General features: G+C 44.2%; 1 protein-coding gene across 1 annotated transcript in view; it reads left to right on the plus strand.

Moving 5' to 3' along the window:
* Window positions 1-22,662, plus strand: part of LOC137519451 (fibrocystin-L-like) — a 388,270-nt gene that overhangs the window by 112,412 nt on the left and 253,196 nt on the right. The window contains exons 17-20 of the mRNA XM_068238405.1: window positions 4,848-4,964; window positions 8,608-8,757; window positions 10,798-10,922; window positions 15,648-15,799. Of these exons, the coding sequence (XP_068094506.1) occupies window positions 4,848-4,964; window positions 8,608-8,757; window positions 10,798-10,922; window positions 15,648-15,799 (544 nt within the window). The remainder of the gene's footprint in view (window positions 1-4,847; window positions 4,965-8,607; window positions 8,758-10,797; window positions 10,923-15,647; window positions 15,800-22,662) is intronic.

The following is a 22,662-nucleotide window of genomic DNA, read 5'->3' on the forward strand; positions in this document are numbered from 1 at the left end:
GGCTAGTAAAGTGCCCAGTTTAGCCAGTATAGTGCCCAGTTTAGCTAGTATAGTGCCCAGTTTAGCCAGTATAGTGCCCAGTTTAGCTAGTATAGTGCCCAGTTTAGCTAGTATAGTGCCCAGTTTAGCCAGTATAGTGCCCAGTTTAGCTAGTATAGTGCCCAGTTTAGCCAGTATAGTGCCCAGTTTAGCCAGTATAGTGCCCAGCATAGGTGGGTAGTGCTCCCCCCCGCTCCCCCCACGGCCGCCGCTGCTATTACCTTCTTAGACAGCGGCCGCTTCCTAATCCGCGTTCCTCTTCTTTCTCAGAGTGTATCACAGCAGCGCGCCGGGCGCTGCTGCTGTGACGATGCAGGGGGCAGGAAAGAGCGCGGCTCCCTATAGCGGCGATCTGTATCACCGTTACCAAGGGAACCGTTCTTTCCTGCCCCCTGCATCGTCACAGCAGCAGCGCCAGGCGCGCTGCTGTGATACACTCTGAGAAAGAGGAACGCGGATTAGGAAGCGGCCGCTGCCTAAGCAGGTAATAGCAGCGGCGGCCGCGGGGGGAGCGGGGAGGGGGGGAGCGGGGCGCGGACCACCCGACCACCCACCACTAGACCACCAGGGAAGACTCGCATACAAGCTGACCCCCCAACTTTTGACCCCCTTTTTGGGGGTCAAAAATTCGGCTTGTATGCGAGTATATACGGCAAGTATTTTGCAGCCTTTGCTATGAAGCTCAGGTGCATCATGTTTCTCCTGATCATCCCTGATATGTTTCTACAGCTTAATTGGAGTCCACCTGTGGTAAAATCAGTTTTTGAACATGATTTGGAAAGGCAGACACCTGTCTATATAAGGTCCCACAGTTGACAGTTCATCTCAGAGCACAAACCAAGCATGAAGTCAAAGGAATTGCCTGTAAACCTCTGAGATAGGACTGTCTTGAGGCACAAATCTGGCGATGGTTAAAGAAAAATGTATGTGGCTTTGAAGGTCCCAATGAGCACAGTGGCCTCCATCATCCATAAGTGGAAGAAGTTAAAAACCACAAGGACTCTTCCAAGAGCTGGCTGGCCATCTACACTGCACAACTGGCAGAGAAGGGCCTTAGTCAGGGAGGTGACCAAGAACTCGATGGTCACTCTATCAGAGCTCCAGGGGTCATGTGTGGAAAAAGGAGAACCTATTAGAAGGACAACCATCTCTGCAACAATCCACCAATCAGGCCTGTATGGTAAAGTGGCCAGACGGAAGCCACTTTTTAGTACATGGCACATGGCAGCCCACCTGGAGTTTGCCAAAAGGTACCTTAAGCAGTGCTGGGCCGAAATTACTCATGAGCGTAATTACGCATCGTAATTCAATGTAAATTTACGCGTAAGCATTACGCGTAACTTACGGTCTTACGCGTAATTATTTACGCGTAAGACCGTAAGTGGTATCGTAATTACACTGTCTACCGTAATTGCTAGGCATGCGTAATTTTACGAACACTTACGCGTAATTTTACGCGTAATTACTAACGTAAAATCTCCCATTTTCTAAGAGTAGCCAATCAGTCAACATCCTAAGCAACCAATAGTATCTTCTCCCGCCCTTCAGTATAAGCGTACGTTTTGACGCATACGAATGATATGTACGCAATAACTGTCACATTGACGGCTATTGCGTACATATCGTCCGCATGCGTCCAAAAATACGCATTAATAGTCATTACGGCACTACGCGTAACATCGTAGTGTAAGCGCCTTTATTACGGTATCCTTACGCGTAATTGCGTAAGTTTACGCGTAATTACAGTGATGTACAGTAGATAATTTCCTACGCCGTAACCGTAATTGCGTAATGCGTAATAGCGTAAAATTACGCGTAATGATCCGTAAGCGTAGATTTTTCCATTACGAGCAGCACTGACCTTAAGGATTTTTAGATCATGAGAAACAAAAGTCCCTGGTCAGATGAGACAAAGATTGAACTTTTTGGTGTAAACAGCACCAGGCATCACATTTGGAGGAAACCAGGCACCAGTCATCACCATTCACCAGGCCAATACCATCCCTATAGTGAAGCAAGGCGGTGGCATCATGCTGTGGGGATGTTTTTCTGCTGCAGGAACTCAAGGATAAAGAGAAAGATGACTGCTGCAAAGTACAGAAACAACCTGGATGAAAACCTGATTCAGAGCACTTTTGACTGGGGTTCATCTTTCAGCAGGACAATGACCCAAGAGTGGCTTCAGGACAGCTCTGTGAATGTCCTTGAATGGCCCAGCCAGAGCCCAGACTTGAATCGGATTGAGCATTTCTGGAGAGATCGTAAATATGGCTGTGCACCGAAGCTTCCCATCCAACCTGATGGAGCTTGAGAGGTGCTAAAAAGAGTAATGGGCGAAACTGGCAAAGGATAGGTGTGCCAAGTGTATGGCATCATATTCAAGAATGGAGGCTGTAATTGCTGTTAAAGGTGCATCAACAAAGTCTTGAGCAAAGGCTGTGAATACTTATGTACATGCAATTTCTCAGGTTTTTTTCCTTTTTAATAAATTTGCCAAAACCTCAAGTAAACTTTTTCACTTTGTTATTATAGGGTGTTGTGTGTAGAATTCTGAGGAAAAAAAATGAATGTATTCCAATTAATGTAATGCACTGTAAATGTGCTCATCTCATTAAAATGGACCCAAACACAGGGTCACATAGCGTGTTAGCTCTCCTCCCCAGGTGCTCACAGCACAATCCAGGCTTGTCCACACACCGAAGTCGTATTTTCCTCCAATGCACTGGTCCCAGTTTGCATAAGGAAAAGGCACAAGAAATTTAAGTATCTCCGCCTCAAACTACCGATTTCGCTTTTGCCAATGGAAAATTGGTAGGGTGAGGAAGAGAAGGCGATCCATGTAAGTTTACTTTCCCAGGTGGTGGCCACAGTATGGGCTTGATTCACTAACCGGAGTGAAAAGTCACTTAGTGCACGCAAAGTAGCTTTGCCGGCACTAACAGCCGCACAAAGCTACATCGCGCTTAGCCCCGCTAAGTGAGCGCGCATCGTGGTGCGCCGGTAATAGTGTGCGGTGCGATGATAACATTGCACCCACTGCCCTGTAAACATCGCACCCGGTGTGGGTGCAAGTTATTGTCGCAACGTTATTGTCGCACCGCGCACTATTACTGGTGCACCACGCTGTGCGTGCACTAAACGGGGCTATGCGCAATGTAACTTTGCGCGGCTGTTAGTGCCCACAAAGCTACTTTTTGCACATTAAGTAACTTTTTACTTTGATGCGCCGTTTCAGGGGCACCCGATGCGCCGTTTTCGGCGCACTGGGTTGCGACGTTTACAGGGCAGCAGGTGCAACGTTATCGTTGCACCACGCACTATTATTGGCGCACCGCTGAGCAGGGCTGTGCGCAATATGTGGGCACAAGCCTACTATCGCCCTGGTTTGCGCCCACAATGTATTTAGGCTCACTAACCGGCTTAGCGCCGGTTAGTGAAGCAAGCTGAATATGTGCTGAAGCACGAGTGGTGAAATAAGTTTTATACAAACTGAAGGACTGTGCGCTTTGAATTTGGATTACATAATCAACACTGGTTGGTTTCTGAGATTTTCATCAAACTTCTGATTGGTCGTCAATCTCTAATCTTGAACTTGCATGTATGGGGGGCTTTGCAGTTAACTGCAGAAGTCGGTCGCTTGGCAATACTGACTTCAGTGTAAAGAGTGAAATCTGGCTGCAGATCTTGCTAATGTTGCTCAGCGACATTTGGGCCAATTTGCTGCAAGTCAGAACTTGAAAAAATGTGCTCTTTCAGACCTAGACCTACATAAAAGTCATATTTTTTAAGTAACTGTGTACCATAGGCAAACGCAGATGGGATTGCAGCTGCCTAGAATCCCCCCTCAGGCCAGGGCGGTGCAGTGTCTTGGGACAGGCACAAGTTGAGACACCAGAATATCTGCAGGCATCCTGCAGCTCACAGCACCGCCCCCTTTCTTTCCCTGCTACAGTTACCTTTGGATGGAGCAGCAACGTCTGCACAGAGCATGGAGCAGCAGTGTGTGTACAGAGCACTGAGGGACTGGGAGCTGGAAAAGCTGAGGAAATCCATTTGCTGGCCAAGCAGCAGTAATCCGGTATTGCTGCTCATAGTGAAGACTTGCTGCAGATTTTTATTGTGAGTGATAACACAGGGTTACTGCTGCTTGGCCAGCAGGTGGTTTTCCTCTGCTTTTCCACCTCCCAGTCCGACACTGGTACAGAGCATGGAGCAGCTCTGGGGGACTTAACAAAGCACAGAGCTAGGCATGAGCACAGCCCTGTGCTCCTGCTGAGTAAATGCTTCACTTTCCCCTTCATTACCCATGTTAAAAATATTATCTGTATCCGAACTGCTCCTGATCGACCCCTTCGTCGATCAGGAGTAGATCAGGCATCTAGAAAAAAATTGTCAGATCCTGTCAGTTAGATGGGAATTAGAATTATGTGTACCCAGCATGATGTCCTACCATATTATTAGACTGTATTGTGCGCGGCTGAGGGAGACTTTTCAGGAATCCCCCCCCTCCCCTTTAAAATCCTGTGTTTGCCCCTGCGTACTGTGTACTGTTTGCACACACGCAGCATAGCATGAAAGAGGAGCTCTTGCTCCGAAATGAGGTTGTTTTGTGCTGTGATGTCTGATTGAATAAAAGAGCAATAATATACATTTGGATGGTGCTGGTCTTCTACTTCTTTGGACTTGTTGATCAGGAGTGCTGCCTGATCCACCTGGCACATCGTCACTGTTTACCTGAAGAGTGCTACACCTGTCTGAGCAATTAAGTAACTGTGTTGTCATAATTTGTTAAAACACTATTTCTCCAGGTACAAGCGGCCGTGTGGGATATGGTTTCTGGCCAGTGTCTAGATGTCATCGCCAAACAAAAAGAGGGCCCATCGGTGAAATACTTCAGGAACTATGAAACCGATTTCACACTTTCGGTAAGAAAATCTACATTTTAATGGGGAATTATTCTAAACGTAGAGTCTCCTACTTAGACTTTCACATTTGTTTGCTTTTACATGCTAAAACAGAATACCCAGGTAGCTCATGGTGTCCCAGAACCACTAGGAAGGTATAGGGGACTAAAAGAGACTGAAAAGCTCATACTGAAAAGCAACAGTGTAACTTCTTAAAACAGAAGGTGTTTGTGATAATTCAGCTTTAAGTGACCAACTGCGGTTTCCCATGATGCATCACTCATGAATATGCAAATTAACTAATTTTGCCGCTGAATCCAGGTTCATATCCAGAACCTACAGTATAGTGAACCTACAGCTTTTACATTTTACAGAGCAACATCAACCCAATATGCAGACAACCTGTTTAGGATTCTCTGGTACTCATCAGTGCGTGGCAGGGATTGATATGGATCTATGGGATGTATGGGATAGGGCTACATTCAACAGCCAAAGAGACGAAGTGAACAGGCTTGGTACTACTATGCTTTATTTGTCAATGATAAGCATACAATACATAAACAGTTAAAAACATGTAACCAGTACACTTATTGTGGTAGATGAGGGGGTGCTGGAAGGGCAGTGGGTACCGGTGGTGCATGAAAAGAAGGATGGCTGGGTCTCCATCTGGATTTAAGCAAATTGCAGTATTTATTGAACCATAGCACAAAACAACACACAACGTTTCGGCCTACGGCCTTTATCAAGTGTTACCGGGTGGTGCATGGCCTGACGACCGTTCCGATGTGCCGTGCTTCCTCTAAGGCCTAACGTGCACAAATGTAACCAGAGGAAAAATCCTTATAAGCGTCTCCATGATGGAACGCTTCCTATGTAAGCTTGGGCTCCCCCCCATAACCTAGTTCTAATCCCACTAGAGGACAGAGAAGTCACTCATGACAGCATGTTCAGCGTCATGGCTGATGACGTACGAGGGGGTGTGTGGATACGTGTGGCTCATTCAGCACAAGCCGCATGTTCTCTCTCGAGCAGAGAGAGGCACATAACTCATTAGGAAGATATCCTTTGATGTGTAGGCGGGTTGCCTAGCGACAGTGCTATACAATGAGCTGAGCATCCACCGTTCCATAACACACGTAAAGTGATTCTAAACTGACCCCCCTAAAAAGAGTTTCATTTACCTGGGGCTTCTCCCAGTGTCCTGCAGCCACCCTGTGCCACGCCAGGACAAACTGATCCTCCGGTCCCCAGCAGCGAGTCAGTGATCGAGGAGGCACGTGGCCAGGGCTGCGCAGGTGCAGTGGCCATCAACTGGCCAGTCGGCAATAACGAAATTGACTCGCTGCAGGGGACCGGAGTATCGTTTGTTCCGGCACAGACACACCTTAATTTCCAAATTAAATATTGTCTCAATTAATTGTACTAGTAACATTATTTCAATTTTGAAATTAGCGGGACATATAAGCAAATAAAAAGTATGGGTTTTAATTACAGCTGTGCATTTTATTTTAAAACTATAGTGGCTGAAAACTGAGAAAAAAATTAATTTAATTTATTTCTTCTTAGGGCTCGTTTCCACTAGTGCAGTGCGGAATCGCCTGCATTCCACCGCGGACAAAATCGCATGCGGGTGCGATTCCGCATGCGTTTTTGCCGCGATTTCGCATGCGATTCCGCATAGGTAAGGCTGTATGCGATTTTAACCATGTCACTGCCTGAGTGAAATAACATTAATACCTATGCGAAATCGCAAGCGATTTCGCGTAAAAAACCGCATGGTCACCCCGCATGCGATTTCACTATTAGTTACATTAGCGGCGATTCGCGCACATTCCTTCTGCACGCGAAATCTGACGGCCCTGCCGTGCAGATTTCTGCCGCACCAAAAAACGCTGCCGCAGCCGCACAAGTGGGAACAGCCCCATCCACTTACATTACCTATGCGAATCCGCGTGCAGTGCCCGCATGCGGATTTGCTATAGTGGAAACGAGCCCTTACTCCCTTTAAAATGCATATAAAATAAAGTAATTCTTTGCAAAAAGTACCACCTAATTTGTGACGAATAAAACAATGTATAGATCATTTGAGGTGTAATAAGTAGTAATAAAGTTATCGAGGTCGATTTATAAAAAGCTGTGTGAAAAAAAATCTGCATTCGGTATTTTAGACTTTTGTGTGCTAATTCATAAAAATTTTCACAGGTGCAGTAGAAGTTTGGTAAATTACCTAAGACCATTGACAAAAACCTGTTCATAACAGCAGATAAGAAGGGAGTGGAGTGTCTCTGTGTTGTTACAATCTGTTCCGTGGAGTGAGGGCATTACAATAGAAGAGGCATCCCAGACATCCCTTTAGATGTGCATGTTTTGTTTTACTGCCTCTGCTTGCTCTGAATCTGCTCTTGATCTGTCTATTTGTCTTTCTTTACATGCTGTTTAATTGCCACAGCTTAGATTAACTTCTAAGAAACTTTACACATGCCATGCTTAGGTGATTTTCCCCAGTAGCTCCTACACATCTTCAAACAGGGACCCAAGATGTTAAACCACTGAAGGTATATAGTGGAAGCCTGTTTTGTTCCAATTGCTCTGCTGCTGCTTGAGAAGGCTGCGGGTCCTATCAGATTCCATCATTCGGACTTGCAGAAAAAAGGGGCTGTTTCTATTGGCTCCCTGCTCCTGTCAGTCACAGCTCTCACTGCTTCTGCTTGTGAGTCACGACTCCCAGCATAGTCTCCTCACACAGACTCGGCACTCTTTTCACCACTTCAAAGCAGATGTTATTGTTTCATGGCTTTACCGCCTGTTCTAATCTTCATGAATTGACATTTACTGAAATTTGTTTAGGTATTTACCGCACAAGTCGGTAATTTACCTCACTGCTCGGTAATTTCAGCTTTTCATGCGGGAACAGCCTTTATGAATTGACATTTTCCTAAGTGCGCGGTAAAGTCAGTAATGTTTTCTGCATTACCGAATATGGTAAAGCTTTATAAATCAACCCAATTGCTGAATGAATGGAAGCTACACTGAAATGTGAAAATTGCTTAGTGGTGAAGTTGCTAACACACACATTCTGGTCATCTAGATAATTATACCAACAATCATCATCATGGCAGGAAAGCATTGTCAGTATTAGCTTTCTCACTCCGCAGACACTGTAATATCTTGGTGGTTAGAGTTCGATATATTGGTCACTGGACATTGTTGACACTTAAAGAGAACCAAGAATTGAACTTTATCCCAATCAGTAGCTGATACCCCCTTTTACATGAGAAATAGAATGATTTTCACAAACAGACCATCAGGGGGCGCTGTGTGACTGATTTTGTGCTGAAACCCCTCCCACAAGAAGCTCTGAGTACCGCGGTACTCTGGGCAAACTGCCACACTGTAACAATGTTCACAGACAGGAAATGGCTGTTTACAGCTGTCTAACAGCTAGAAACAGCTACATAACCTGCCCACAGTAACAATGTCACCATGTAATAAATGTCAGAATGTGAATCTGGGAGAGGAAAGATTTTACAATGAGCAAACACTGACTAAATCATTTATACATAATTATTGTAAAAATGAAGCACTTTTTTTATTACATTATTTTCACTGGAGTTCCTCTTTAAGATCTAATGCCAGTTACTTTAACTGATTACTTTTTATACAGTCTTCATATAGGGGCATCTTGACTGCTGAGACTGAACCATACTGTGGCCGATATTCCCTGAAGAACCCTCAAGTCTTGTATGATTATTCAGAAACTAAGACAACAACTTTAGAACAATATGGTCTTATCAAAGTATCTTCCTTTAAGAAGGTAGGAATGTATATTCTAGCAAATCTGTTATTTTGAGACCTGTTAAAAACCTACTATAAAAGCTCCCTGCACCGCTCTGCGAGTCTGCATCCTCTGCTTAGCCTGCCAGGCTAGGGAAGGAACCTTTCACCAGCAGCAGGAAAAGTTTAGCCCCACAGCCAAATAACGTAAAAACTTTATTTGGCTGCTAAAAGGTTAATAGCAATTGTAGCCAAGATAAAATGAGTACATATACTCACATCTGGGGCCTAAGTACAATAGGACACTCCTAATTAAAGATGCCTTCCACACAGTGGCACAGAAGTCTGCTCTTGACCAGACCATTTTTGGCTCAATCCGTTGTCAACTGTATCAAGGATGACGGCGAGAGGCCGAGCCTGGTTTGGTCAAAAGCAGACATTTGTTTGAATCTAGCCCACCCGCCAGGGACTCTCGAGCTTTCACCTGAAAAATGCAACCACCGGCCTGGATAAAATAAAAGCAGATATCAAGCAGGTTGGTGTCATTTTCTATTTTCCTCCAAAAATGTATTTGAGCCACCATCTTCCACAGCACAGTATAGTAGAGGATACACATACGGGTAACTACAAACATTTAGGTGATCCTTGCAAAAATTTCACAGGGCTCCCCTCCATAGGTTCTATAAACCTTCCTCTGTGGCTCCCCCACCCCCCACCCCATGACCCTCCCCCAACTCATATGATCCAGCCTTATTCCCCAAAAGCCCCCCCCCCCCCCCCCCGCAAGACCGGCTACCCACCCCCACAAATGTGGACCAAAAAAAATTGGCAATCACCACTTCTCTCTCTCATAACAATAATTACCAGCATAACTGCCCTCCCACTTAGCAAATGTGGCTGCATAACCCAACCACCACCACTACCACAACCAGCCCCACCCAATCTCGCTCATAATAATGAGTGGTTTGGGGTGATCTTAGCTTGAATAGGTTTGAGTTATGTTAATGGAATTTCGGAGGAAGTGGCAATAGGTAAGTTATATGTTTATGATTTGTATACAAAGAGAAGGAGCAGAGCACCGGCACTACTGTCATACACTTTATTCCAAAATCATTAAAATTGTAAAAGGGTAGGAAACATTATCCATACAAAAATATATATGAAATCACATACCATAGGTGACTGTGGATGGTGCGGTGGGTGCGGAGGGTGCAAAGCTTTGCACCCTCCGCACCCACCGCACCATCGTGATTTCATATATATTTTTGTATGGATAATGTTTCCTACCCTTTTACGATTTTAATGATTTTGGAATAAAGTGTATGACAGCAGTGCCGGTGCTCTGCTCCTTCTCTTTGTATATAGACGTGACTTTGGCCTGAGCACGCTGAAGACACACTGTGCACACACCTGTGCTTGGGACTGTGCTGCCTCCCCCCCTCCCCTCCACCTTTTTGGATGGAAGACAGTTCCTGCAGTGCCAGCCTTTCTTTTCCTCTGCCTCTACTAATATGTTTATGATTTGACAGACTGACACTTCAGTAGTAAGTTAAAGTGGATCCGAGATGAACTTTTACTCATTGCATAATTGTGTTCCTTACATATAGTTTATAGGGCATTCCTCAAGCCAAATACTTTTTTTGTTTTTGTTTTAATACTCTAATTCCCTATAAACTAAAAAAGCCCCACCCACAGTTTTTCAGAGAGCCTTAGCAGTAGCAAGGGCTCATGGGAGCTCAGTCTGGGCAGGAGGAGGGGGAGGTATTACTAGCCAGAGATTTCAGAGGCAGAGAGGAGGAGGGGGATTAGGTTTTTTCACAGTCTGAGTGCTGATGGTGCAGATAAGCCTACCTCTGTGTAATGTTTACAAACAACATGGCTGCTGTCATTGTATCACAGGAAGAAATAATCATATTCTATTAAAGCTGGTTGCAGCTAGATTTGCTGTGTAAACTATCTAAACTTTAGGGAAGATATATAGACAAGTTACTTGTTATAGTTAGTTTTTCATCTCGGATCCGCTTTAATTTGAACTCTGGGGGCATCTTATCTAAACACAGTGCTTTATTTCTTCTCCTAGCTCTGTTTTGCCTATAAAGGATATGTATCCTCTGTGATTCGTCTCAACTTTCAATATTCAACTTCCTCTGGCTACATTACTTCCACAGTTCAGGATTTCAGCTACCCCCTGGCTCAGGGTAACAGGTATGTGTCAGAGTTATTTTTGTCCATTTTTTATGTACAGCATCTGAAAGATTAAATCAATACCTGAATGAACAGGGCCGGCCCGCTCATGAGGCGGGGTGAAACATTTGCCTCAGGCGGCAGATCTGGGGGGGCGGCACCCGCCCGTCCATGGACGCTGGGGCCGCCCGCCGAGCTGGAGGGGTAGCGGGCAGAAAGGGGGTATTGGGCCTAGCGGCGGGGAGGGGGGTCGGACCCCCCCCTCCCTCGCCTGGGTCCCCCGATCTGCGCTCCTCCTCCAGCGTAAAGTACCAGCCAGCGTGCATATGAGAAGAGGCAACGGGCGGGGGAATCACTCACCTTCCGCGTTCCATCGCGTGCTCCACTGACGTCACTTCCGGCAACGCCGCCCACTGTATTGTAAGTGGACGGCCTTGCAGGAAGTGACGTCGGTGGAGCGCACGATGGAACGCGGAAGGTGAGTGATTCCCCCGCCCGTTGCCTCTTCTCATATGCAGGTTGGCTGGTACTTTACGCTGGAGAAGGAGCGCAGATCGGGGGACCCAGGCGAGGGAGGGGGGGGTCCGACCCCCCTCCCCGCCGCTAGGCCCAATACCCCCTTTCTGCTAGCTACCCCTCCAGCTCGGCGGCACCACCCCCCCCCCCCACCACCCACGGGGGGGGGGGGGGGGAGCGATTTTTTTTCTAATTTTGCCTCAGGCGGCAAAAAGTCTAGGGCCGGCCCTGTGAATGAAGATTGCAGGTTGTGCATTAACAGACATCAAACTACTGCCATCACTAAGCTGAGAACATATCTACTCCTTTGGCTTGGACATGGCTGAGATTCCTAAATGTTGTTTGTGGTGAAGAGGGTAAGGGGAGTGAGAAGATGATTAAGGTGCCATTGATGACACTTTGACCCTTCAGATTCTGTGCAGAGGGCAATTACAACTAGTTTGGTTAATTTTGATCCCTTCTCAGTAAACCTACGTGGCCAGTAATGACTGCACAAGAATATCCTGAAGTTATTTGGGAGCAAATTTCTCTTCCATACCAAGCCAGGGCACTGAATAGCAAGTCAGGATGTTTCTGCCCCCACTCAGCACCATGCTGCGCCTGATTTGGTTAGAGACTAGAGCAATTTTGGCCCGAAATTGGTTGCATCGTCGATCAGGCTTGCTCTTGGCAGGACTGATTTTCATCAGGAGTGACTCTCATAATCAGAAGAACTATTGAGACTAGACTATATTTCCCATCATCACAGTACAAAAAAATATGACCGTGAGCGGCACAGGGTAGTACCATGGAAAGAATTTTCACATTTGTTTCTGTAAGTGCGCACTTCACCGTCCAATTCATCTATATTCAGTGAAATGGGATAACAAGACTCCATTGTTCATAACAGGAAGCCAGGAATTCCTGTACCTAGATTCAGTGGGGGGCCAAAATTTCGCATAATCAAAATTTCTCATCGAAATTCGCAATTACACATCTTAATCGTAATGCAAAATTTCAGACAAAATCGTAATTCATTTTGTATGTAATGGTAATATTTTATAATTTAGCGTAATTTTTCACATCATTTTTGCTAAATTTTATGCCGACTTTAAGCCCCCATACATGCTATTGCCACCAAAATCGCTACATATGTTAAGGAGAATAGTGTTACGCTGCGTAATATGTTGGTGCTTTATAAATACAATAAATAAATAGTGAATACAGGGTAACAAAAAAATTTAAAATGCAAAGAGAAATGTTTTTTAAACTGTTATTTTTCTGAGTTTAAAAACCTCTTTTTTATTTTTAAAATCAATTTTCTCAAAAACTACAAGGTCTTTTTGGAAAAAATGTTGTGCCCTGTATCCACTATTCTCCTTAATATATGTAGCAGTTTTGGTGTCAGTGTATATATATATATACATGTACAGCGGCGTTGCTATTCACTGCTAAAGTTACACACAAAATTACACGAAATTTAACGCAAAATTATGAATGACTATACGAAATCAATTGAATTTACAAATTGGAATTAGGTATAGGCGTAATTGTGAAAATGTATGCACAATTTTGCTTAATCTTAACTAGTTGATTAAAATCATCACTACCTAGATGGATAGGTGCACAGTTGCAAAACTATAAAATAGATTTTTAAATTTGAAAAAAAAAAATGTCAGAAGTAATAGGTTAATTTGTAGAGCGGGGGACATGGCAGCACTTTCAAACAGAAGTTTTACCTGGGTGATCTATCTGCATGGATGTGCAGAGCTCCAGTAACTGGTCTATATTACACACCTAGCACTCACTACAGGCAAAGGGGTGTGTTAGCTTCAGTAAACAATGTGTGCACAAATTATTACCTAATAGACTTCCCCACGGCAATGACGGACCACCTCAGGTAAGGCCTAACACTAGTCTAGCAATAAAAACATAATATTCCTTGTGCTGCTAAACATAAATGGTATACACATTACATCAAGTAGACAGACAGACAAATGACAGCACTCAAGGCTGCACCTGCAATGTAAACCAACAGAGGCAATGCAGAGCCCCACTGGGGCTAAACACATGCATTGAATGCAAAACAGATGCAAATTATGTACTAATTCTAAACTAAAAATTTTGAATGTAATGAATGCAGCTAGCCACTAGTATACTTATGTTCAATAATAGTTTAGTGTACTTTCAGAATTTTGGTCTAGAATTAAGTCAGGCTTTAGGTGCATGCATTGAATGCAAAACAGATGCAAATTATGTACTAATTCTAATCTAAAAATTTGGAAGCAATGAATGCAGCTAGCCATTAGTATACTTACATTCAATAATAGTTTAGTGTACTTTCAGAATTTTGGTCTAGAATTAAGTCAGGCTTTAGGCGCCTTTCCCACTGGGGCGTTTTAATTGCATTGCGTTACCAGTTTTTACCGCAGAGTAACGCTTAAGCAACAAAAGTCTATGGGGCATTTCATACAAGATGCAGTGTGATGCGTTGGAAGTATCACATCTGATGTGAAAGCATCAGCACAAATCCATTCGACATGTGTGGTGACATGCTGCAACCGGAAGTCATGTAAGTGTAACGATTGTGGAATTATCTCCAAGGTCAGCGCACAACATGTGCGCTGACACTGCGGAAACCGTCCACAAGCACTTGTAAAGGGAACCCAGCTTTGGTGCAAATGCACCTGTAAGAGAGGAATTCCAACCGGCAGATGGAGCTGTGTAGTGCAGAGGAATAAACCCTCTGCACCGCCACAGATGCCAGTAGAAATTGTACGAATTGAAGCAATACAGAGCAAGATAGCCTCTCTCTCTCTCTCTCTCTCTCTCTCTCGAGAGAGAGAGAGAGAGAGAGAGAGAGAGAGAGAGAGAGAGAGAGAGAGAGAGAGAGAGAGAGAGAGAGTGAGCACAGAGACAGAATGTATGTATGTCCACCAATCTAGTCGCCACCCGGCGACGGTTGACATACAACAGCGAAGACCAAGTGAGAAAGCAATCGCAAGAATGGCGATTGCTAATAAAGACACCAGACTGAGTAAAGACAGATCATAGGAAGAATAAAGACAGAACCAATTAACAAACTGTAATCCAACACAAAGAAACAGACAGGACTAGCTACACGCAGTCACCACACGTTAAGCGCAGTAGCGACAAAGCGCGTGCAAGGCAACAGCGACAAAGCGTACCAACGCTGACTAACAAATGAAACACAAAAAAAGACGACAGACAAATAACGCAAACGCTTGCTAATCGGTTGCCTCACACCAGACAACAGCAAGCGTTCGTGCTAGACAAGACAGACTGAAGGAGTAACCAGTAGCAACCGCTGCTCTGGCTACACTCCAAGACAGAGTACCGAGAGATCTACCACCTCTACCGCTAGGGCGAATGCGATCCCAACAGACAGACAGATGGAGCAACCAGTAGCAACCGCTGCTTTGGATTACACTCCAAGATAGAATACAGAAAGATCCATCGCCTCTACCGCTAGAGTGAATGCAATCCAAACAGACAGAGCGATGCACTGTCAGCTGCCGTTGGAGAAAGTGCAATCGCAACAGATAAGACAGAACTAGGCAATAAAGATAATAACAACCTGACTGCGCTAGAACAAATTCTAGTGCACTCCAAAGAATAACTACTCTAAAGCAGTATTAGCAAACAATCAGCAGAGGGGCTGAAACTCAAGGTAAGTCCAGCAGAACCAAACCTTTATGACCAGCAGGGAATTCTGTGAGGAAATGGCATTTATACTGCAAGCCTTCAAAAGAGGCAGAGCTATCAATAACCAAATGAGTGAATGCAAACAGTGAAAACAGGTCTCCTTTCCAGGGACCTGCAGCATGCAGACCTGAAAAATGGTCAAAAAGCTGCCTTCCTGTGCAGACAGCAGACCAGATCATTACAGTAAGTCAATGGCGACGCACATATTATAAAATGGTTTGCATTGCTGTGCGCATGTGTGGAAGCATATTTTTTTCAATACACTTCCATGGAATTCGTATTCTGACCACAGGAAGTGAGCGCTAGAAAGCCTCAATTATACCTTGGCTTACCCGACAGAAGTGAGATTACCGGGCATTGCCGCGGTAATCTCCAAAGCCTATTTTAAAGGGTTGTGGTGCGATGTGATCATGCAATCGCACCACAACTAAAATGCTGGTTACTGGTGTGAAACCAACTTTAGTGATTTCCTAATTGAACCTTTCTGCTAATAAAATGATAACATCACCTCATCATGTTTTCCAGCTGGAGCTATACTTGCATAGATCTGCAGGAGCTGTTAAGACCACAGTACTCTGGAACCATCAATGTGATAACCATCGCTTTATTGCCAATCCAAGACTTCTATGTGGACGTTGTGTACATTGGACAAGGGGAAACAACAAGAGACCCCAATGGTAAATCTCCATCTCCTCCCTCTTGTAGGTCATCTGCTGTCTGTGCACATCCAACTTTGATTGACCAATCACTGTACAATTCTACTGCCTTGTTGCAGTATGAGTACAGGGCTGGGCCGAGGCAGAGGCAGGACAGGCTACAGCTTCTGAGCGCAGCCACCAGAGGGCACAATCCTCTGCACTATCCTCACCTGCCACATTGCTGTGTGATCTTCCCCGTCCTCTGCAGCATCCCTCACCACTTCTTACCGGCTGCTTTTGCAATCGCTCTGAGTCCTATTCAGAGCACCAGCCTGTCCTCTCCTCTGCATTAAACAGCTGCGCTGTCATCAAAGAGATGACAGGCACGGCTGAGGCATTGTATTGCTAGACAACAGCAGGAAGCCGACATCTGCTCCAACGGAAGCGGCTTCCTACTGCGTTGCCTTTGAAGAGTGAACTGTGAACAAATACTTTATGCGAGCAGTGGCTGGACTGGACGGGAAGGGAGGGATCCTTTTTGATCTCAAACTGTGAACTTTCATTATGCATATGGATGACTGGACGGGACAGGGATCTGGCTCTTTTTATATGGGTGCCTGGAACCAGCCATGCCTGCAGCCTGAAACGAAACAGGTATTGAAGGGGGAAGCGGATTTCAAAGGGGTAGACATCAGAGTAACACACATCACATCAAATAGCTGTTAGTGTGACTACTAGATGTGTTCTCAGTACTGCATATATCCTATGTGAAGTGGGGGTTGAGATAGATTGTGGACACTACAGTACTAAAAACACATCTAGTCATCTTGGGGGTCATACATTTAAAGCATGCCTGAGATAAAAAAAAAAAAAAGTCATAATGATTTATACTTACCTGGAGCTTCTTCCAGCCGACTTTACACCATTAGCTCCTTCCCCATCCTCCCGGACTCCTCAGATGTGCCGCTGTCAGCCCTGTAAATTCTTTGACTCACCTGAGACACTGACAACTGCGCAGTCCGAGCCACTTGCACCCCTCGATTGTGCTCCCTTAGCTGTATGACAGACTTCACAGGAGCACAGCAGATTGGCCTACAGAGGGCTGGAAAAATCCTCAGGTCCCTAATACTAACCTACCCCCTACCTATACCTTACACAGCAATTAGCAAACACCGCTAGCCAGCCACTACCATCATAGCTACTCCTACTGCTATGGGTGCCTGCCACAGAGCCATTGTGCTGCCCCAGCACCCAAATTACCGGCTGTGGCTAATAATTTTAGAATTTTGATATGGGCACCTATAGTGGCACCCAAATGTCGCACTTTGGAAGCTCTGCCTCTAGTGCTGGGAAACCTTGTCCCGGCCCTGTGAGGGCTTACCTAAAAATACAGTGGAACCTTGGTTTTGCGAGCCATCATTCATTCCAGAAACATGCGTGTCATCCAAATCACTCATATATCAAAGCACATTTCCCCGTATGTTTCCCCATAAGTTTCCCCATAAGGACTAAAGAAAACTCAGTTGATTGAAATCTAAAAAAAAGACTTTCACTATAACTAACAGAATCATTGCCATCTGTTCACCCCAACCTTTTTTCATGTGTGACTTTAAGAACTTATCCAATGACAGTTGCTTCTGCCTACTTTTGAGAATTTCATCATTGTACAGTCCCTATGCTCAGATAAAGTACAATTATGTACAATCCTGGAGCGTCAAAGAGAGAAGAACCATCATCTCAGTTGTGATGATGCGACACACGTATACGTGCTTTGCTTGTATATCAAGATGTTGCTTGCTTATCAAGTCAACATTTCATAGAACTTGTTGCTTGTCTTGCAAAGCACTCTCCAGTCTCCAACCAAGTAACTTGCAAAGTGTACCAGAGATGATGTAAAGTAAAAGTTTTATACATACCTGGGCCTTCCTCCAGACCCATGAGCACAGATCGATTGCTCCAATGCCACTGTCCTCAGCCATTCTGTTGCCGGTACTGGGTCCCGTAACGTCTGCTAGTCGCGGCCATTCTGCGCAAGACACTTCTCTTGTGTCAGACTGGCTGCGATTGGCAGAAGTTACGAGACCCATTACCGGCAACAGTGAAGGCTGATGATGCTGGCGTGGGAGTGATCCATGCAAAGAACGCTGGAGGAAGCCCCAGGTATGTATAAAACATTTACTTTATTTCATCTCTGGTTTCCTTTAACTGTATGTTCCTAGTATTCAAAATCTGTTGGCCCTTATACTACATGGAAGTGGTAAAATTAAGCAATCAAAATTGGATGTGTGTAAGCGCCTTTACGTCATACAATCAACATTAGTGTTTCATGTATAAAATGCGGTACATTTGCCAGCTCCCGAGGAAGCGGGTGTAAATTCCTGGGATACACGTTGGGCAATTGAGGGGATTTCCCCCGGACGCTCAGACGTCATCCTGATCACTCAATGAGTAGCCATTCCGATGTATTAAATAGGGATGGTCGGAAATGCCAATTTCAGATTCCGCGGTAAATCCGCATTCCGCCATTGCTAAATACCGATTCCGCTTTCAGCTACCAATTTCCGCATTCCAATGCGGAATTTCCGCCGGAAATCGCGGAAATTCCGCCCGACTTTAACATTGATTTTCTCAAAAACTATAAGATCTTTTTGAAAACTTTTTTTTGCATCTTGTTCAGAACATTATGCTTAATAAACCCTGAAAATTTGGTGTTTCTAGGACTTATGGGTGCTTTGCTATTAACTGCTAAAGTCAGCGGATTTTAACTGTAATGTAAATGCAGAAAGTAGGCAGATGCAGATTTTCTGCATTACATTACAGTAAAAATCCGCCGACTTTAGCGGTTAATAGCAAAACCCCCTTAAGTCCTAGAAACTTGAAGTCCTAGAAAGTTTTCAAAAAGACCTTATAGTTTTTGAGAAAATCGATGTTAAAATCGGGCGGAATTTCCGCGATTTCCGGCGGAAATTGCCGCGATTTCCGGCGGAAATCCGCCTAACGCACTTGCATTACCGATTTCCGCATTCCGATGCGGAAATGCAATTTCCGATCGGAATTTCGGACATTGCATTTCCGCGGAATCCGAATGAGCATCCCTAGTATTAAACCTTTACATCCTTAGCTCCATTGTACCTCCTAGTAAACACATATGCTACGCCATCATTAGTTTTTTCAGCACTTTTGTATTTTAACTATTAGTGGTTGTGTTTTGTTTTTTTTTTGTTTTGCTTTTTGCTCAATATTGCTCTATTGAACCAGGTTTTTGCACAAGGTGTGCTCTAATTAAATCCCCATTTGCTATGAAATTATTCAATTATTGCTTTATAATCATGGTCTTGTTGATCTGGTTTTGAATGGCTTTATATTGTTTTGAAGATGTTATGAAATAAAGTGTAATCTATATATATATAAAATCGTGTGTGTGTGCATGCGTGCATGCGTGCATGCGTGCGTGCGTGTGTGCCTGTGCGTGTGTGTGTGTGCCGCCATCACGCGAAACCGGCTTGACCGATTTGAACAAAACTTGCTATACAGATCCCTTACTACCTGGGATGGTATGTTCTGGGGGTCTCGCGTCCCCCCTGCACACTTGGGCGGAGCTACAAACAGCAAATCAGATTTCACCCATACATGTCAGTGGAAAAAATTTAAAAAGGCTGCCTTTCTCACAGTAATCAAGCCAGAGTCCCCACACTTGGCACAGCTGGTCACTTGGTGACCGAGGTTACAAATCTAGGAAAAGTGGGCAGAGCATAAAACAGCCAATCAAATTTCAGCCATTCATTTTTAATGGGAAAATGTAAACTGCAGTCATTCTTACACTGTTAACCTCAGGGTTCTCAAACTTGGCACACTTGGTCACTGGGTAACTGGGATTAAGATTCAGGAAAGTGGGTGGAGCCTACAACAGCCAATTAAAATTCACCTATTGATTTTTAAGGGGAATATTTAAATTGCTGCCATTCTTGCACTGTTAATGGCAGAGGCTTAAAACTTGCTACAGTCAGTCATTGGGAGACTGAGGCCCAAATTCACTAAAGGGTGGGGCCACAAACAGCCAATCAGATTTCCTTGGTGGATAAACTGCTTCCATTCACACATTTTTGATGCCAGGAACCTGAAAGCTCACAAACTTGGTCATTGAGTGACTGTGTGTCAAGGTTATAAAAAGTGGGCGGAGCCAAAAACAAATTTCACTGGGAAAATATAAACTGCAGCCATTCTTACACTGTTTATGGCAGGGTTCTCAAACTTTGCACAGTTGGTCACTGGGTGACTGGAATTAATATTCAGGAAAATGGGTGGAGTCTACAACACCCAATTAGAATTCATCTGTTGATTTTCAAGGGGAATATTTAAATTGCTGCCAATCTTAAACTGTTAATAGCAGATGCCTCAAACCTGGTATAGTTGGTCACTGGGTGACTGGGGTTCAAATTCAGAAAGGGGGAGGAGCTGCAAACAGCCAATTAGATTTATTTAATTTCAATGGGAATATACAAATTATTGATACCAAGGACCCCAAAGCTCATAAACTTGGTAATTGAATGATTGTATGTCAAGGTTAGAAAAAGTGGGTGGCGCCAACAACTACATTTTTTACATGGGAAAATATAAACTGCAACCATTCTTACACGGTTAATGGCAATGTTCTCAAACTTGGCACAGTTGGTGACTGGGTGACTGGGATTGATTGATTTTCAAGGGGATTATTTACATTGTTGCCATTCTTACACTCTTAATGGCAGAGGCCTCAATTCTGGTACAGTCAGTCACTGGGAGACTGGGGTTTAAATTCTGAAAAGGGGGCAGGCCACAAATAGCCAATCAGATTAGTTTCATTTCAGTGGGAAATTGCAACTTATTGATGCCAAGGACCTCAAAGCTCATAAACTTGGTCATTGAGCGACTGTATGTCAAGGTTAGAAATAGTGGGCGGAGCCAAAACAACTAACTTTTTACATAGGAATATATAAACTGCAGTCATTCCTACACTGTTAATGGCAGGATTCTCAAACTTGACACAGTTGGTCACTGAGTGACTGGGATTGATATTCAGAAATGTGGGTGGAGCCTACAACAGCCATTCAAAATTAATATATTGATTTTCAAGGGGAATATTTACATTGCTACCATTCTTACACTATTAATGCCAGAGGCCTCAAACCTAAAACAGTCACTGGGTGACTGGGGTCCAAATTCACTAAACAGCCAATCAGATTTGTTAGATTAATTTCAGCCATTCCGTTATTGGCAGGGTTCTCAAACTTGACACAGTTGGTCACTGGATGACTGGGATTAATACTCAGGAAAGTGGGTGAAGCCTACAACAGCCAATCAAAACTCACCTATTGATTTTTAAGGGGAGTAGTTACATTGCTGCTGGTCTTCTTAAGGACAGAGGCCTTAAATCTGGCACACTCAATCACTGGGAGACTGGGGTTTAAATTCTGAAAAGGGGGCGGGCCACAAACAGCCAATCACATTTGTTTAATTTCAATGGGAAATTGCAATTTATTGATGCCAAGGACCCCTGAGCTCATAAACTCGGTCATTGAGTGACTGTAAGTTACATGGGAAAATATAGCTGCAGCCAAACTTACTGACTGGGATTAATGTTCAGAAAAGTAGGTGGAGCCTACAACAGCCAATCAAAATTCACCTATTTATTTTCAAGGGGAATATTGAAACTGATGCCATTCTTACACTGTTAATGGCAGAGGCCTCAAACCTTCTACAGTCAGTCATTAAGTGACTGGGGTTCAAAATCACTAAAGGGGTGGAGCCACAAACAGCCAATCAGATTTCTTTGCTGGATAAAATGCTTCCATTCACACCATTTTGATGCCAGGAACCCGAAAGTTCACAAACTTGGTCATTGTGTGTCAAGATTACAAAAAGTGGGTCAAAAACAGATTTCCCTGGGAAAATGTAAACTGCAGCCCTTCTTCACTGTTAATGGCAGGGTTACTGGGTGACTGGGATTAATATTCAGAAAAGTGGGTTGAGCCTAAAAAAGCTAATCAAAATTCACCTGTTTTTAAAGGGGAATATTGAAATTGCTGCCATGCTTGCCCTGGTAATTGTACAAGCCTCAAACCTGGTACAGTTGGTCATTGGGTCACTGGAGTTGAAATCAGAAAAGGGGGCAGAGCCACAGCCAATCAGATTTGTTTCACTTCACTGGGAAAATACAAATTATTGATGTCAAGGACCCCAAAGCTCACAAAATTGGTATTTGAGTGACTGTGTGTCCAGGTTACAAAAAAGTGGGCGGAGCCAAAAACACATTTTACTGGGAAAATATAAACTGCAGCCATTCTTACACTGTTAATGGCAGGGTTTTCAAACTTTGCCCAGATGATCACTGGGTGACTGATCAATATTCAGGGAAGAGGGTGGAGCCTATAATAGCCAATCAAAATTCATTTGTTGATTTTCAAGCAGGATATTTACATTTCTGCCATTTTTACACTGTTAATAGCAGATGTCTCAAACCTGCTACAGTTGGTCATTGGTTGACTGGGGTTCAAATGCTGGAGAGGGGTGGAGCCACAAACAGCCTATCTGTTGTTTGATTTCTATGTGCAAATTATTGATGTCAAAGACCCCAAAGCTCACAAACTTGGTCACTGAGTGTTTGTGTGTTAGAGTTTGGAAAAGGGTCATCAGCTACTTGCATATATTTACAACAGGTGCTGCAGTCTGTTGCAATTTGTTTTACTACATAACCAGTTGCGTACCAGCAGTCTCACTCTCTGGCCCCTTAAGGACCAGAGGCTGCTGGTACAAAAACTGAGCTCACCGCCGTCTCACCACACGGAATTGTCACTGTTGCTGATTATCATGCCACTCACCCGTCACTAGAGCCCTCTCGCTCTGCTGTCGCTATGCCAGCAGAA

The sequence above is a fragment of the Hyperolius riggenbachi genome, chromosome 5 (assembly GCF_040937935.1).
Source record: "Hyperolius riggenbachi isolate aHypRig1 chromosome 5, aHypRig1.pri, whole genome shotgun sequence".
Taxonomy (NCBI): Eukaryota; Metazoa; Chordata; class Amphibia; order Anura; family Hyperoliidae; genus Hyperolius; species Hyperolius riggenbachi.